Source organism: Trichechus manatus, unplaced genomic scaffold (assembly GCF_000243295.1).
Source record: "Trichechus manatus latirostris isolate Lorelei unplaced genomic scaffold, TriManLat1.0 scaffold00121, whole genome shotgun sequence".
Lineage (NCBI taxonomy): Eukaryota > Metazoa > Chordata > Mammalia > Sirenia > Trichechidae > Trichechus > Trichechus manatus.
Window position 1 is genome coordinate 1,620,585 of NW_004444057.1, and position 15,018 is coordinate 1,635,602.

Consider the following 15,018-nt stretch of genomic DNA (forward strand, 5'->3'; position numbering starts at 1 on the left):
AGATTGTGCTTGTCCATTCAATGAGAGATAGTTTGGCTGGTTCCGTAATGAGTGCCCAGGGAACTCTCCAGGCAAATTCTGGATTCGGGAAAACAAGAAAACCCTAAGAGGAAGATGGGCATGAGTCAGCCATTACATATCTCAATATTAAGTGACTTTTACAACTCCTCTTTCATGATGGTGCTTAAACTTTGAGTTCTCTGTGCCGATCTGTTTTCGATTACTTCAGATCTTTATAAAATGAACTACAAAAACACAGTTTAGAAAACTGGCATCCATCACCAGTGACCACGTCCAAGAGTAAGAAAATAGAAAAGTTGGACCCTGAAGAGCCAGCCTAATTTTTATTGTACATGAATGTCCTCTTCACAAAAAGTCAGCTGGTTTAAATTCATTCTGTTATGATTTGTAATATCCAAATGGAATTTTCTTCAAAGCACCCTTGATTGATTGACCCTTAGCTGAACGTTTTGTTTTTATTTTGAGGCTAACAATAATGTTTGTTGGCATGTGTTCTGCTTCAACCGCGTTGGGACGCCATGAAGCTATCTTTATGAGTCATCCAACCACAATACTAAATACATGTCAGCAAAGGAAATATTATCTGAAAAGGGAAAAATCCCTTTGATGTGCTTCAACATGCAGAGATTTCTGCGAGTTTTGGAAGCTCTGCCTGCTTGTAAGGAACGGTGTACGCTTACACATTTTTTTCCCCCTTTCGGCCTACTTTGTGCCTCAGAAGACCACCCATTGCTCAAAAACAGTTCCGCTCTTTCAGCGGCAAAGTGTGTAATTTGGTTTTAGCACATTCATTTGCTGGGCGCTGTGTTTATATTAAGGGAAGCCAAGCCGAGAGATGAAATGTTACAAGGGTGAAGTACAAAGTAGACTCAATTTTTTTCAAGTTAGAAGATGCCAGTGATTTATAGCTCGGCTCCAATTTTGGTTTTTTTATGTAGCAGTGGAAAGAATTAATAAAATGCACAGCTCTTGGAAATGTGGAGGGAGGAAGGGTAAGTGAGGGCTGGACAACTGGCTGGAGTTTTTGTCAGATATTCATAGAATGTTGGGAAAAACATTCTGCTTAGCTAGCAGTGCCCTCGTGAGACAGAATGGCAGCAAGTAAGGAAAATAACAAGATAAATGAAATTTTTGCAGCTGCAAGTAAAGTATTGAGAATCTGCTCTTTTTTTATTGATCTTTATGATCCTATTGCCAAGAGCCACTTTGTGGTGACAAAATATGTTGACAAGTGCATATCTCACTGCCGTGAAAAATGTGGCAAAGGATTCGCCTTATGTCTGCAGTGTTATACAAGAAACAAATTGCCCTGCTACAGCCAATTCCTTACAGAAAGGCTAAAGTTAAGGCCCACCAACCCTAAACACTTTTATCTTGAACTTGAGGCTAATACTTGTAGCAATTCCTCATTGAGAAAACCAGTCACAGTCTACTCATTTTTTTTTTTGTCTGTAGATTTTTCTTTACAGTACCAAAGCTGTTATAAAATGTTTATTTCTTGTTACCTCCACTGTATCATTTCAGAGTGTAATCTTTCAGGCAGAGTAAAGTGCTCCTCTTGTGTTTATTGAATTTTCATCCATTTCATACAAGAGGGGTTTTCTCTTCTCTTGTATCAAACTTGAGAAGAAAGGCAATGGAGAAGATTTTTATTTCTCTCAGGCTTTATATCACAAAGCTGCTTAATTTTATTATAAATTTGGGAACCCCCAATGCTGACTTGCAAGAATAAGAATAAGAAATCAATAGTATTAATTTATACATGGTGTTGGGCTACCAGTGTCTGTCATTTGCCAACAGAGAATTTTCTCATTAGAGTGAGATGGATTTTTTTTTTTTTTTTAATGAACTCTTGGTTTCTCCTTTATCTCGGGCCAAATAACTATCTCTTCAGTTGAGAAGCTCTATGGAGGGACACTGTGGAAATAAACTCTGAGCTGTTTATCATACTGGGTTACAGGCTCTAATTGGTTGTTGGAGACAATAAGGTGTGTGCAGATTTATTACAAACAGAAACTGTTTAGGTGGAGCCGGGCGGAATTTTTCCGGGGCAATAAAAATGTGGATGGGGGCACATGAGTCCTACCTATTACTAAGCCGGGTTTTCTTTTGTTTTGAATAGGTCGAATATATTCTACCGAGCCTGTATAGATATTCCCAGGGGTACCGAGCTTCTGGTGTGGTACAATGACAGCTATACGTCTTTCTTTGGGATCCCTTTACAATGCATTGCCCAGGATGAAAACTGTAAGAATTTATTTTAGCTCTGAATTCACATCTCAAAATACCTATTTCAAAGCTACCTTGTTAAGAGTGTTTCTTGAAACTCTCAAAACGTGGTTCACTATGGTACATAATGCAAATGTGCCCAAGTCTGTTCCATCGTTTTCTTTTTCCTGTATGTCTTTTGCTTCTTTCACAGGGCGTGTTAATCTGTACAGACCAATCCTTCTTCACCTGTTCACAATTTCTTGCCTCACTTACAGTAATATTAGCGTTTGTCCATTTGCCATAGTTTTAAAAAGTCTCTAACAGCAAAGTTACTTCTGCTGATATTACTGAGCACCTACTCTATGTCTGGTTCAATGATTGACACCTTAGGGGGTTATGAGAGCAGCACAATATATAACTTCTGCTCTGAAGGGATGCTCAGTCTTGTTGGAGACACACTGTAAGCAAAAGTGAAACAATGAGAAAACTATGCCATCTAATCAGGGGTAACGCTTCCTCCAGTCGATTGGTGCACTACATCCTATGTAGTTAACTGCGGTGAGAAATGAGAGTAAAAATCATAGACATATGACTGAGGAATTTATGTTTTTCTAAATCTCTCAGTCTAGAAAGAACCAAGTAGTTTTCTTCTATGGCAACCATTGCCTTTAAAAACTAATCTAATGTTGAGGCAAATGCAAACTCGCAGCAACTTCCACTTCAACTTTGGATTTTTTTGTTTTTTCAGTTCTTTATAAAATATTATAAAATGTCTTCCAGTATTTGGAACAGAATTAGATAATTTTTGTGTGCTTCAGTGAGAAACACTGGTTTCGGTGATGCTGTTTTGTCACCAAATCGACTAACCTGTGAACTGATAATTTGGTGTTACGCTACAGAAGAGGGAATGAAAGAACAAGATTATTTTGGTAATGGATAAGGAACTTCATTCTGAAAATGTTATTTTCCTTTTTCCTTCTCCATCTACTTTCTCACAAACACACACACTTCCAATAAAAAATGTGCTCATGTTACTACTGATCAAAATGTTGATGATCAGATATTTCTTTCCATCTTTTTTTTTGTAAAAAATATCCTCAACATGCCTATTACTATCAACTTTCCTTTTCTGTCTTACCCTAACCCCAAACCAATCTCAAATCAAAAAATGAATCTTTGGACGTATAGTACATTCCCTTTACTTGCCAAGTTTCCATTGGAAAGTTTCTTTTCTGCTGTGATACCCGTTTGAGGGAACGTCTGTGTTCGTAGGAGAAAATTTCAGTGTTGGACATAAACGTGTGGTCAATGCTAGAGGCAGATATGGAGACGGAAGCCAGTATGCTCTGTCTTGCCCAGAATGGCCTCATGCTCCGCCCCACCCACGCCATACTCCTGAAAGTAAATCTAGGTCCACTTGTATCAGCCCCACTGATCTGCTGACACGGGTCTTCCTGTACATTGGAACCCTGACACAACCTCATCTGCTAAAGTACGGAATCTAACCCAAAAGGATTTCAGAAGTATACTATAAGAGCCTCTGTTTTCTCCTTTAATATAACCTGCTATAGACTCTGAAGAAGTTGTTGTGTGTGCGTTGAGGAATGTCTGGAGTAAACATATGGCACCCTAGAGTTCTAACATAAATAGCACATAGTCCAAATGTTCATTCATTGCTCAAAATTTTTTTAAGAACCACTATCTAGCAATGTCTTTGCTAGGTGCTGCAAATATAACAGTGGATAAAACAGACAAAAATTCCTGCCCTCATTAAATTCTAGTGGAAGGAAACAGATTAAACATGTAAGTAGTTTGTCAGGTGGTGATAAGTGTTGTAGAGATAATAAAACACAGAAGGTAGGTAACAAGTGCCAGGAGTTGGGAGTTGCAGTTTTAGAGAATGATCAGGGCAGGCAACATTAGAGGGTCACATTTGTGCAAAGACTTGAAGGAGATGAAGTAGCAAGCCATGTGGTTATTTGGCAGAAGTGTGTCCCATGCACTGAAAGTGTAAAGGCCCCAAGATGAGAATGTTCCTGGTGTGCTGCAAGAACATCACCAAGGCTGGTATGGGTGAGGCAGAATGAGTGAGGTGAGGGGAGTTAACTCAGAGAGATGAGGAGGGGTAGGATCTCTTTGGGTCCTAGAGGCCACTGTAAGGTCCCTGGCTTTTATTCTGTGTAAGATGAGGAAACGGGGGTTATTGTAGGGTCTTGAAGAGAAAAGTGACATGATCTGACTGAAGTTTTAAGAGGATTTCTCTGGCACATGAGTGGAGAATAGCAAGTAAGGGGTGAAGGTGGAACATGGAATCCAGTTAAAAGCTCTTGCAGGAATCCAGGGGAGAGGTGATGGTGGTTTGGATCAGTGTGGAAGTGGTAGAGGTGATGAGAAGTGGTTGGATTCTGGATATATTTTGAAAGTAAAGTCAATAGCATTTGTTGACATATTGGATGCTGAGTGAGAAAGAGAGGAGTCAAGGATAACTCCAAGGCATCTGGTCTGAGGAACTGGAAGGATAGAATGACCATTTACTGAATTAGGAGTCAGAAATGGAAACTAAGGAACGGTCATTTAGGGAAGGTATTTCTTACCCTGGACATGGATCTTTGGAGTGGAAGTCACACATCTACAGCACTGGTTCCACCTCACAATGCTGATACATGGACAGGAGGCGTTGAAGGGTGGAATGCAAGATTTTGGGGTCTACATGCTGTTTACAGCCACCTGACAATGGGCATTAAAGAGTGCACCATTTGGTCTTCAGGTTCAATGTATGGTACCACTTACAAATGCAGTTTCTGGAAACAACATATGGTTTACTTTTCAGTCCTTCTTTCTCCTATAGTCCAGCCCGTGTACAGTATTCTTGAGGTTACTGATCAGAATATTGAGTAAGCTCCACCAGGGCATATGTCATATCGTTTACACCTGAAATCCTTAGAAGAAAATTCACAAAGCCACAGAGGCTTTTGAAGTATTGTGGATTCAGTAGGAAAAGTAAGCAACTCTTTTGCGTTCAATTCAGAGCTCTAAGTAAGGGCTGAGGGAAGTTGAAAGGGAATTAAGTCATTGACTAAAATACTCATCAGGAACAATCCCCCCTTCCCCTAAGGTATTACAGGAATTTTATGTCAGTTCCTGTCTCAAAGTCATATATCTGCATATGTGATTGGCCACCCAAGAAACCAGCAGAAAGCTTCATCAGATAGTGTGAGGGAGACATATGATGGTGACTCTAATTCTAAGATGAATTCTCATTCCATATGATTCACCAAGAGACCTGGGGATGCTTTCTAACGAGGGTTCCTTATTCTGTGCTGAGAAAATACTCTGTGTGAAAGGGCCTGGGCAGATAATTTAACAGATAGCCTTCCACCGCCGTGAATAATTTAAATCATTTCAACCAGATTAACAATTCTAAGACAATTTTTATCCCAATGAGCTTGCCACAAAATAAAAAAAATAAAATAAAATAAATGTTGCCGTCGAGTCAATTCGACTCATATCAACCCTATAAGACAGAGTAGAACCGCCCCATTGGGTTTCCAAGACAGGAGCCCTGGTGGCGCAGTGATTAAGTGATACAGCTGCTAACCAAAAGGTCTGTCATTTGAATCCACCAACCACTCCTTGAAAACACTATGGGGCAGTTCTGCTCTGTCCTATAGGGTTGCTATGGGTCGGAATTGACTCAACAGCAACGGTTAATCTTTATGGGAGCAGACTGCCACCTTTTTCTCCCATAGAGCGTCTGGTGGGTTCAAACCACCGACCTTTTGGTTAGCAGCTATATCACTCAACCACTGCGCCACCAGGTCTACTTTGGGTACCTTTAAAAAAAAAAAACTTCTGGAGATCAAAGACTTACTTGATAAAATGCCTCCACAGAACTTCCTTATAGTGCCATACACACAATAGACAATAAATGCTCACTGGATAAATACCGAGAATTAAAAATTTTTCATTGTCATAGAATACATGTAACAAAACAATACATGTACGTTCAGTGATATTAATTACATTTACCATGTTGTGCAGTCATCCACCAATTATTCAGAATTTTTACTGCCATTATTAGAAGGGATTAAATATTTCAGCCAAATTTTTCTTTGCTAATGAAATTGATACACGGACCAAGATTTTGAAGGAAAGTATGATTTTGCTTAGTGAAAAATACTTATTAAGCACTTTCATTTATAAAAGTATAAGTTTCTTCCCATGGTTCTTTCAGCATTGAAAGTACACATTTCCTATTGAGCGTGTGCGGCGCGTTCAGGCTTCAGCCGCTGCCCCATTCCGTCAGCGGCTGTGAGGCCGTCTGCCCACTCACTCTCTGGACAAGCTATTGAAAGCTGCCTTGACTCAAAGAGAAGACAGCGTTTCACACAGGCATTTGGGCTCTGGAAGCAATTCCTATGTTATTTTCTTTTAAAAAAAATCATAGTTATAAATGTAACAGAGCTCCAAAGAGAGCCACTCCATCCACTGTGGGCCTTTCAAAAGAGCCTGAAGGAACGCCTGTGTCGACAGATTGCATCCGCAAGAAGGAATGAGATTCCCCAAAGCTTCCAGTGGGGGATTAGCTCCTGCAGAGTGTAAAGACCGTAGTGTATTCATATTCATTTCAGAGGAAATTAAAAAAAAACCTGGGAATAAATGTTAAACAAGTCTTCCTGCTGCTTTTTCTGTCTCGGCATATGAAGCTGAGGTAGCAGAATGTGAAACTTGATGGCTTTGCAGGAATTGCTGCACTGGAGTAAACCCAGCCTCGATGAGGCCTGCCTTTTTCTTTTGATTTTAAAGAGCACAAAATAAAAAGGGGCACCTCTGCAAAGTGCCACTTACCCCCACCACCCCATCAACCATGAGAAACCAGTCCCGGGGTAAAGAAGTCCCTATTCAAGCTTTATACCTGTGACATTGAGGAGATTATAGCATAGCTCAATCCTACAAATATACTGAACATCTGTGTGCAAGGCCCTATGGGAAGCATTGTGGTGGGATACAAAAACTCTGTCCTTGTACTCAAGGAATTGAATCTAGAAGTCAAACACACAACTACAGTACAAAACACATTGTAGTGCAATGTGAGGTATACAAGGAGAGTATTTTTCACGTTTTAATTTTTCTGAAATTGGTAGATGTCTTACAGTGAGTAGTGACTTTAGAGTTATAATGGTGCAACTTCGTCTAAAATTTATCTAAAATTAAACTTTATCTAAAGTGAGTGGAATTTTAGATTTGATGAAACCGAGTCAGTATTTTCTGTAAAAACATATGCTCAATATCTGTCTCTTCTACTGGAGTTTGAGTGACATGAGAGCAGTGACTGGGCTTTCTTGTTCACCTTGTATCCACAGCACCTAGAATAGGGTCAGGTATGTAATAGATGCTCAGTAAGTTATTTGTGAACTGAATGAATAGCTGGGGGAATTAAAGTCGCATTTAGTTTTGTGGATTCTAAATTTGCCTCTCTCAATGTTTTAATTGTCCAGAATTTGATGAGTTCAAGCCTTTGAGAATTTATCCCTTTCCCCTTAATCTTTGTCTTTATACCAAAGAGATTTTACTAGTTCAAAATGTCTCTTCACATAGAAACCACTCTATCTTTTTGCACATTTTTAGTTAGCCATCTCTAGGCCTTTTGCATTTGTCTGTATTGTCGTTCTTGAGTTAGGACAAAATAGTGTTTTTTGATTGATTCCTTATCACCTTTCTAGTTGTTTCCTGAGTTTTGTTAATAGTTTTGATTGTCATGGCCAATGAGGCTGATATTTAAGAAGAATAATCTTTTGTTTCTTTTAAGTCCTGCTTTTAAAAGTTTTACCTTTTAGACCTCTAGAATCCTGTAGAGATTCTTCAGGGTCATTTGAAGATCAAATATGGTTGCTTTTGTAAAAATAATCTACTCCTATTATTTTTTCTTCTCTGCAAGTGATATGTTCATTTTCATTCAGTAGGATTGAATTTATTCACAGCTGTAATGAAGGATCGTGGCAAAAGTAGAATCTAGAGTGCATGTGTTGCTACCTATAGCTGGAGAACATATTATATTTGTTGTGTGGTGTCTCAGAGAAGAAAGTAATAAAACTAATTATATTCTAACCATCCCTAATTCTCATTGCCTAAATGCTATTGTTGTCATTATCATTAACCCAGATCCCTTGTATCCTGAATTATATATATTTGTATGTTTTTTTTCTTTATTACCATTTTGACGGTGATCTTTAAACTTACAAAAAAATCATTGGCCCAAAATTCTTTTGTTTAATATCAAGGTTATGTGACCTTAGCAATGTTTGAAAATTCATTTACTAGATTACTTTCCAAGAGTATAAGGGAGAAGACAGAACTTATAATCTATACTTAGAGTTTAATTTGTGTTATTTTCTCCCAAAGGCATTTTAATCCTCTTCTCAGCAGTGAAACTCTGGCCAGTTTTGCTCGTTCTCATGCATGTGGATGACATCTTCGTTCCCCGGTGCATTCCCACCAGGCATTCCTTCCTGTTAGTCTGGCGTTTCCCAACCAGAGAGCTTAGTATCACCTGAAAACTTGTAGGTTTCCCTGTGCTTTGCCTCTTCTGGATTAGCTACAGAGGGCTAAACAGGGTTCTACCCTGAGCTCTGACAATGCTGCTGTTTTTATTTTTTTATTTAAAAAGTACCAAAATGTGGTAAAACCTTCCTCCTTATTTTTCATTACCTATTTAAAAAATGACAATTGATGTGAAATATTTTTTGAAAATCTAAAAAATGTTGACAAATTCCATATTGATTATATACTTATGCCCCAGAAGTCAAAGTTCTACATATTTATAGATACATATATACATAAACATATATGTGAATGTGTATATATATGTATGTACATCCAGTTGCTGTTGAGTCAACTCCAATTCACATGTGTGTCAGAGTAGAACTATGCTGCATAGGGTTTTCAATGGCTGATTTTTCAGAAGTAGATAGCCAGGCTTTATTTCCGTGGCACCTCTGGGTAGACTTGAACTTCCAGCCTTTCAGTTAGCAGCTGAATGAGTTAACTGTTCACACCACCAGGGACTCCATGTATATCTGCATATGTATAACTTATATGTAAATGTAGCATATGTATATGTTTGTGTATCTTATTTGTATGTATGTGTGTGTATATATAATATATATGTATGAGCCTTGATGGCATAGTGATTAAAACTGCTAACTGAAAGTTTGGCGGTTTGAACCCACCAGCCGCTCTGCAAGAGAAAAATGTGACAGTCTGCTTGCATAAAGATTTACTGCTTTGGAAACCCTATGGGGCAGTTCTCCTCTGTCCTGTAGGGTCGCTTGGAGTCGGAACTGACTTGACAGCACCTAACAACAACTATAGCTATACATATATGCATATACATATGTATATATTTATATACGTATACACATATATGTTGTTGTTGTGTGCCGTCGAGTTGATTCTGACTTATAGTGACCTTACAGGACAGAGTAGAACTGCCCCATGGGGTTTCCAAGGAGTGGCTGGTGGGTTTGAACTGCTGACATTTTTTGGTTAGCAGCCTGAGCTCTTAACTGCTTTGCCACTAGGGCTCCCCCCCACCCCCACGCACATAAAACCCATAGCCATCGAGTCAATTCCAACTCATAGTGACCCTATAGGACAGAGTAGAGTACACACACACACACACACACAAACACACACACACACACACACACACATAAACTCTACTAGCTATAAAATGTCCTTTTTCTGTTTGAAATACAGCTAATGGGTGGAGACACAGTTAGGAGCGTGGTCAGAAAACACTGCCCTCAAAGTCAGAAAGCTGTAATGTCTAGCCTAGCTCTGTTCCTTGCCTGAATATGTGACCCTCAACGAGTTCCTGGACCTCTTTGGGCCTCAGCTTTTTTCATCTGTAGTAAGAGAGGGCTGGATTAGATCAGTGATTCTCAACCCTGATTGCACAATAGAAGCACTTGGGGAACTTTTAAAATGCAGATGCCCAGCCCTTACTGAGAAATTCTTTTTTAATTTTTTAAACATCTTCCCAGTGAGTCTAATGTGCAGTCAGGGTTAAGAACTGCTGATTAAACATCTCTAGGCTCCTTCCAGGACTCTGATTCTCTTGCTTTTTTTTTTTTCCTGCTGAAGACAGGATGGGCCAGGCTGACAGTGCCTTGTAGACACAGTCTTTCTTATTATTGGATCCATTTAATACATGTGATTATTTATATCCAGTGCTTTCTGAGAAGAAGAGCATACTGTAGTGGCAGTATGCCATGTTACCACTAGGCCATGCTATTATTTTTATAATTATTATTACCACTGTCCCCATTTTACAAATAGGAAAACTGAGGCACACAGAGACTGAATAATTTGCCTAAGATTGTCCTGCTAATAATGGTCGTGGCAGCAACTCAACCCTCCTGTGTCCCCTCACATAGTGTCTACCTGTCCACTCAAGGACAGAGCCTCCTGGAGTCATGTTCCTGTACCATTCCCTTTTCATAGTTGAGGACACTTGCATCTTCATGCTCTGTAAGAATCTTCATGATGGTCTGTGGCAGGGCAGGATGAGAGCTTCCAGTTCATCCTTCCATGAGGCCGTGAACCACTGACCAACAGCCTCATTTTGTTACTTGCTGTCATCAGTCTTTTTGCCAATCATCCTTTAAAAAAAATTTGGTCTCTAATTTCCTTCTCTTGGCCACTCTGTAACTTTTAAATTCTTTGACCCTTGAAATGAGCAACAAATACATTTTATTGACACAGTAGTTACTTTAGAAAAGAACAGTGATTTTTAAGCATTTTGGGTTTTAATTATGTCTGGACCTGTGGATAACCAGGGAACACTTGATAAATATTATTAATCCAATAACAACTTTAGAAAATCAATTTTCAAGTGTATTAGATTTTCCTCCTCAAAATTGTTTCGCGCTTCTAGTTCTTTCTCCACTGCTACCAGCCCAGTTTAGGTCCATTTCCCTCCATTCCGGTCTCCTCTCCTATTATAGAAATGGTGGCTACTATTCATGTAGGCCCTGTGATGAGCATTTTATCACCTCATATAAACCTCAGAACAGGGGATTTAAAGATAAGAAAACCAGGGCTCATAGAGCTCAACATCTATTTAGTGTCAACCATGAGCCAATCTCTTTGCTGAGTGCTGTCTATGCATTATCTCATTTAATCCTTAGAGCAACCATTTTACATTTTCCAAGGACAGTATCAAGTATGGATGTGCTCCGTAATTGCCCACAGTCACAAAACTAGTTAATAGTGGAGTTGGATTAAAATCTAGGACATCTCAACCACTAGGCCATGCTGCCTTTTTTTAATTTTTTTTTTTTTAATTGTACCTTAGATGAAGGTTTACAGGACAAATAGTTTGTCATTAAACAGTTAGTACACATACTGTTTTATGACATTGGTTAACAACTCCACAACATGTCAACACTCTCCCTTCTCAACCTTGGGTTCCCTATTACAAGCTTTCCTTTCCCCTCCTGCCTTCTAGTCCTTGTCCCTGGGCTGTTGTGCCCCATTAGTCTCATTTTGTTTTATGGGGCTTTCTGATCTTTGACTGAAGGGTGAACCTCGGGAGTGACTTCATTACTAAGGTAAAAGGGTGTCCGGAGGCCATACTCTTGGGGTTTCGCCGGTCTCTGTCAGGCAGTGCTGCTTTATTTTTGTAATTATTACTCCCACTGTCCCCATTTTACAGATGAGAAAACTGAGGTACACAGAGATTGAGTAACTTGACTAATCACTCAGCTAATAAAAGGCGGAGTCAGGATTCCAAACTAAGCCTGAGTTACAAGCACTATACCCTGTAGGCTCCCACACTTACCTTATCCACTGTGAACCCTACTTCTGAGTCATTCATGCCTCATTCCAGCCCTCTCTGCACACTCATTCTTCTTTCATGCTAGTCCTTTGCTCAGGAACAGGCTATGTCTATGTCCAAGGACTAAAGTCTTTTTTTTTTTAATTTATGTTTTTGGACTTTTAAAGCCCTCTGAGGTCTGCCCACCCCCATATTCTTCTTATTCCCACAGTGTCCAGAACCCGTCCCCTGCTCGGTCAGCCTGCCTCCCTCATTATCCCCCCAGCATGCCAGACTTTTCCTGTCTCCAGGTGTCTTTCATATTGTTCCCTTCAACTCTGCAGCCAGCTTTCCTTGAATACCTTTCCTTCAATACCTGTTGTGTGCTGGCAAGGTCTGGTGGAAGGCCTGAATCTTTCATGTAGCCATGCTGAGCTCACTTTTTCTGTGCTGCTCAAGGCCACCTTCTGGGGAAACCTTCCCTGCTTACTCCCTCATTACTGTGCTTCCATCTGAATGCCCTCCAAACCCACAGTACAATGTGGAGCCTCATTATGGAGTCTTGTACGTCCCAAGTCTTAGGTGAACTCCATGAAGGCAAAGATCTTGTCAGATCAATCCTTATGCCAAATAGATAGGCATTGAATGACGTATTAATTTGTGATAATAATCGTCAAGCTTTCTGTTGTTAATTCTGAGTCCAGAAAAACAAGTTTTAAAAATGTTGATTTATAGGAATTTTTTAAAAATGCATGTTATTTTTCGTATTTTAAGGGCTAGTAAAACTGACCTTCTAATAATATTACTGTTCTCCTAGTAAATGTCCCTTCAACGGTAATGGAAGCCATGTGCAGACAAGACACTCTGCAGCCCTTCAGCAAGAGCAGCAAACTCTCCCCAGCCCAGCAGCGCTCCATCGTTTTCCCACAGACTCCGTGCAGCAGGAACTTCTCTCTCCTGGATAAGTCTGGGCCCATCGAATCGGGATTTAACCAAATCAATGTGAAAAACCAGCGAGTTCTTGCAAGCCCGACTTCCACAAGCCAACTCCACTCGGAGTTCAGTGACTGGCATCTTTGGAAATGCGGCCAGTGCTTTAAGACTTTCACACAGCGGATCCTATTACAGATGCACGTGTGCACTCAGAACCCCGACAGGTAAAATCCAACTCCCACTGCTCATTGGGGTGTTTGCTTAGTGAGACCCACTGCTTGCGTTCCAGCCAGCTTCCAATTGCCTCCTCCAGCTGCACCCCTGGGAAAACCCTGTGATGAAAGGTGTCTGTGTTCTGGAAGGTCAGAGAGTAATGTTGGGGCACTGCTCAACTTTACTGTTATTAGAGCTGCATGGACGGGCTGGTGACTGCAGGAAGGAACCAGCACTTGTTTTCTAGACAGTTCTGTCCAAGTCTAAAGAGAAGCAAAATGGGAGGAACATTTATGAATATCATAGATGGAAAAATGAGGTCAGGATAATCAGAATCCTCTCTGTCTTCCAAAGTTAATATAGCTTGCTGCTCTGCTGCTGTCACAGTTGTTTCAGGTTCACCTCCAGTGTGCCGTGGGTATGAACTTAATTAAGTAGAAAGAGGTAATGAATTGGAATTTTTTGCTTAGTACTGTTTTTCTTCAGAGCATGCAAACCCATAAATCCTACAAAACTGTCAAAAGGAAATACCTACTCTGCTAGTGATGTGGAGGAAAACAGATGCCACTTATTCAATAAACTAATATCCACACAGAAGAAAAATGTTGACTAGATACCTCAGAGCCAAAGTTGGTTTGAAAGTTTGTCAATAAAGAATTTTATGGCCATGAACTGAGGGTGAAATTTAGCTGAACAAGTGAATTAAAATTTCAGGTACTCTGACGAGTGGCACAGTAGATATAATGGAACTATTATTTATGAATCAAAACCAGTTTATTCGACAGTCTTGATAGCTGGCAGCACAAAAGACAAAGATCGAATTAATTCAATAAAAAAGGATTGCTTGTGTTTTATCTCTCCTTCATGTCTTATGAAAATTTGATTAAAACCAAAATATCTAAGAATAGCACTGAAAATGCATGTTGACTATACAACAGAAAATAATATTTGGAATGAGAATAGGAGACTCGGAAGCAGGACTCCTGAATAGTTTCTTAATTTTGCCACTGATTAACCTTGAGCAAGCCAGTCAGCCCTCCTTGCCTAATAATATATGCCAGGCTCTCCTGTCCCAACCTGGCAGGATACAACACTATGCCCAGAAGAGCCAAGCAAGACAGGGAGAATGGAGGTGTGGTGATGGGGGGAGGGGTGTGTGTGTGTGTGTGGATAGTTTCTAAAAATTTTAGAGTATGTATGCACATTTATATGTATATATGCTGTTACTTGTGCCATTCTAATAGGCACTGCTTAGGATCAAGCATTGCGGAAAATAATGTTGAAACGTTTACATTAGGGCTGTATCTTCTCAGTCTTTTACTTTCAATAGAAGGAGAGCCTCCTGGTGAAAATACCAACAGATTTCTGCACATCATAGTACTATTAGCTGTAGAGGTGATAAAAAAGTTTTGAAAATATTTTCCTCATTCAGAAGGATTTTTAAAATTTTCGCCCTCCTTGCAAGCTTGTCTATTTTAAGTTGGCAAAGCATTTTGGTAGTTTTTTTAAAATATAAGAGATGCATTAAAATCTTATTATTATAAACTTGCTTTATAAATTGAGTGCAGATGGAAGTATCTGTTATGTGTAAAGATTCATTGTAGACAACAAGCACAGTATCTGAACATACAAGGTAAAATAAAATAATAATTAAAATTTCTGAATTCTGGAACGCAAAGCTTAGCTTTGAGTATGACATGATTTCATGCTGAATGTCATATAAAGCAATGAAAATCTGGCAGAGTAAGTAGAAAGCAGACTATTTTGTCTGACTCCAGTTACACTTAGAAAATTGTATTTATATTATGGTTTAAGTCCCT

General features: G+C 39.5%; 1 protein-coding gene across 1 annotated transcript in view; it reads left to right on the forward strand.

The window, feature by feature from the left end:
• Positions 1–15,018, forward strand: part of PRDM6 (PR/SET domain 6) — a 115,044-nt gene that overhangs the window by 82,142 nt on the left and 17,884 nt on the right. The window contains exons 4-5 of the mRNA XM_004384278.1: positions 2,144–2,268; positions 12,870–13,209. Coding sequence (XP_004384335.1) covers positions 2,144–2,268; positions 12,870–13,209 — 465 coding nt within the window. The remainder of the gene's footprint in view (positions 1–2,143; positions 2,269–12,869; positions 13,210–15,018) is intronic.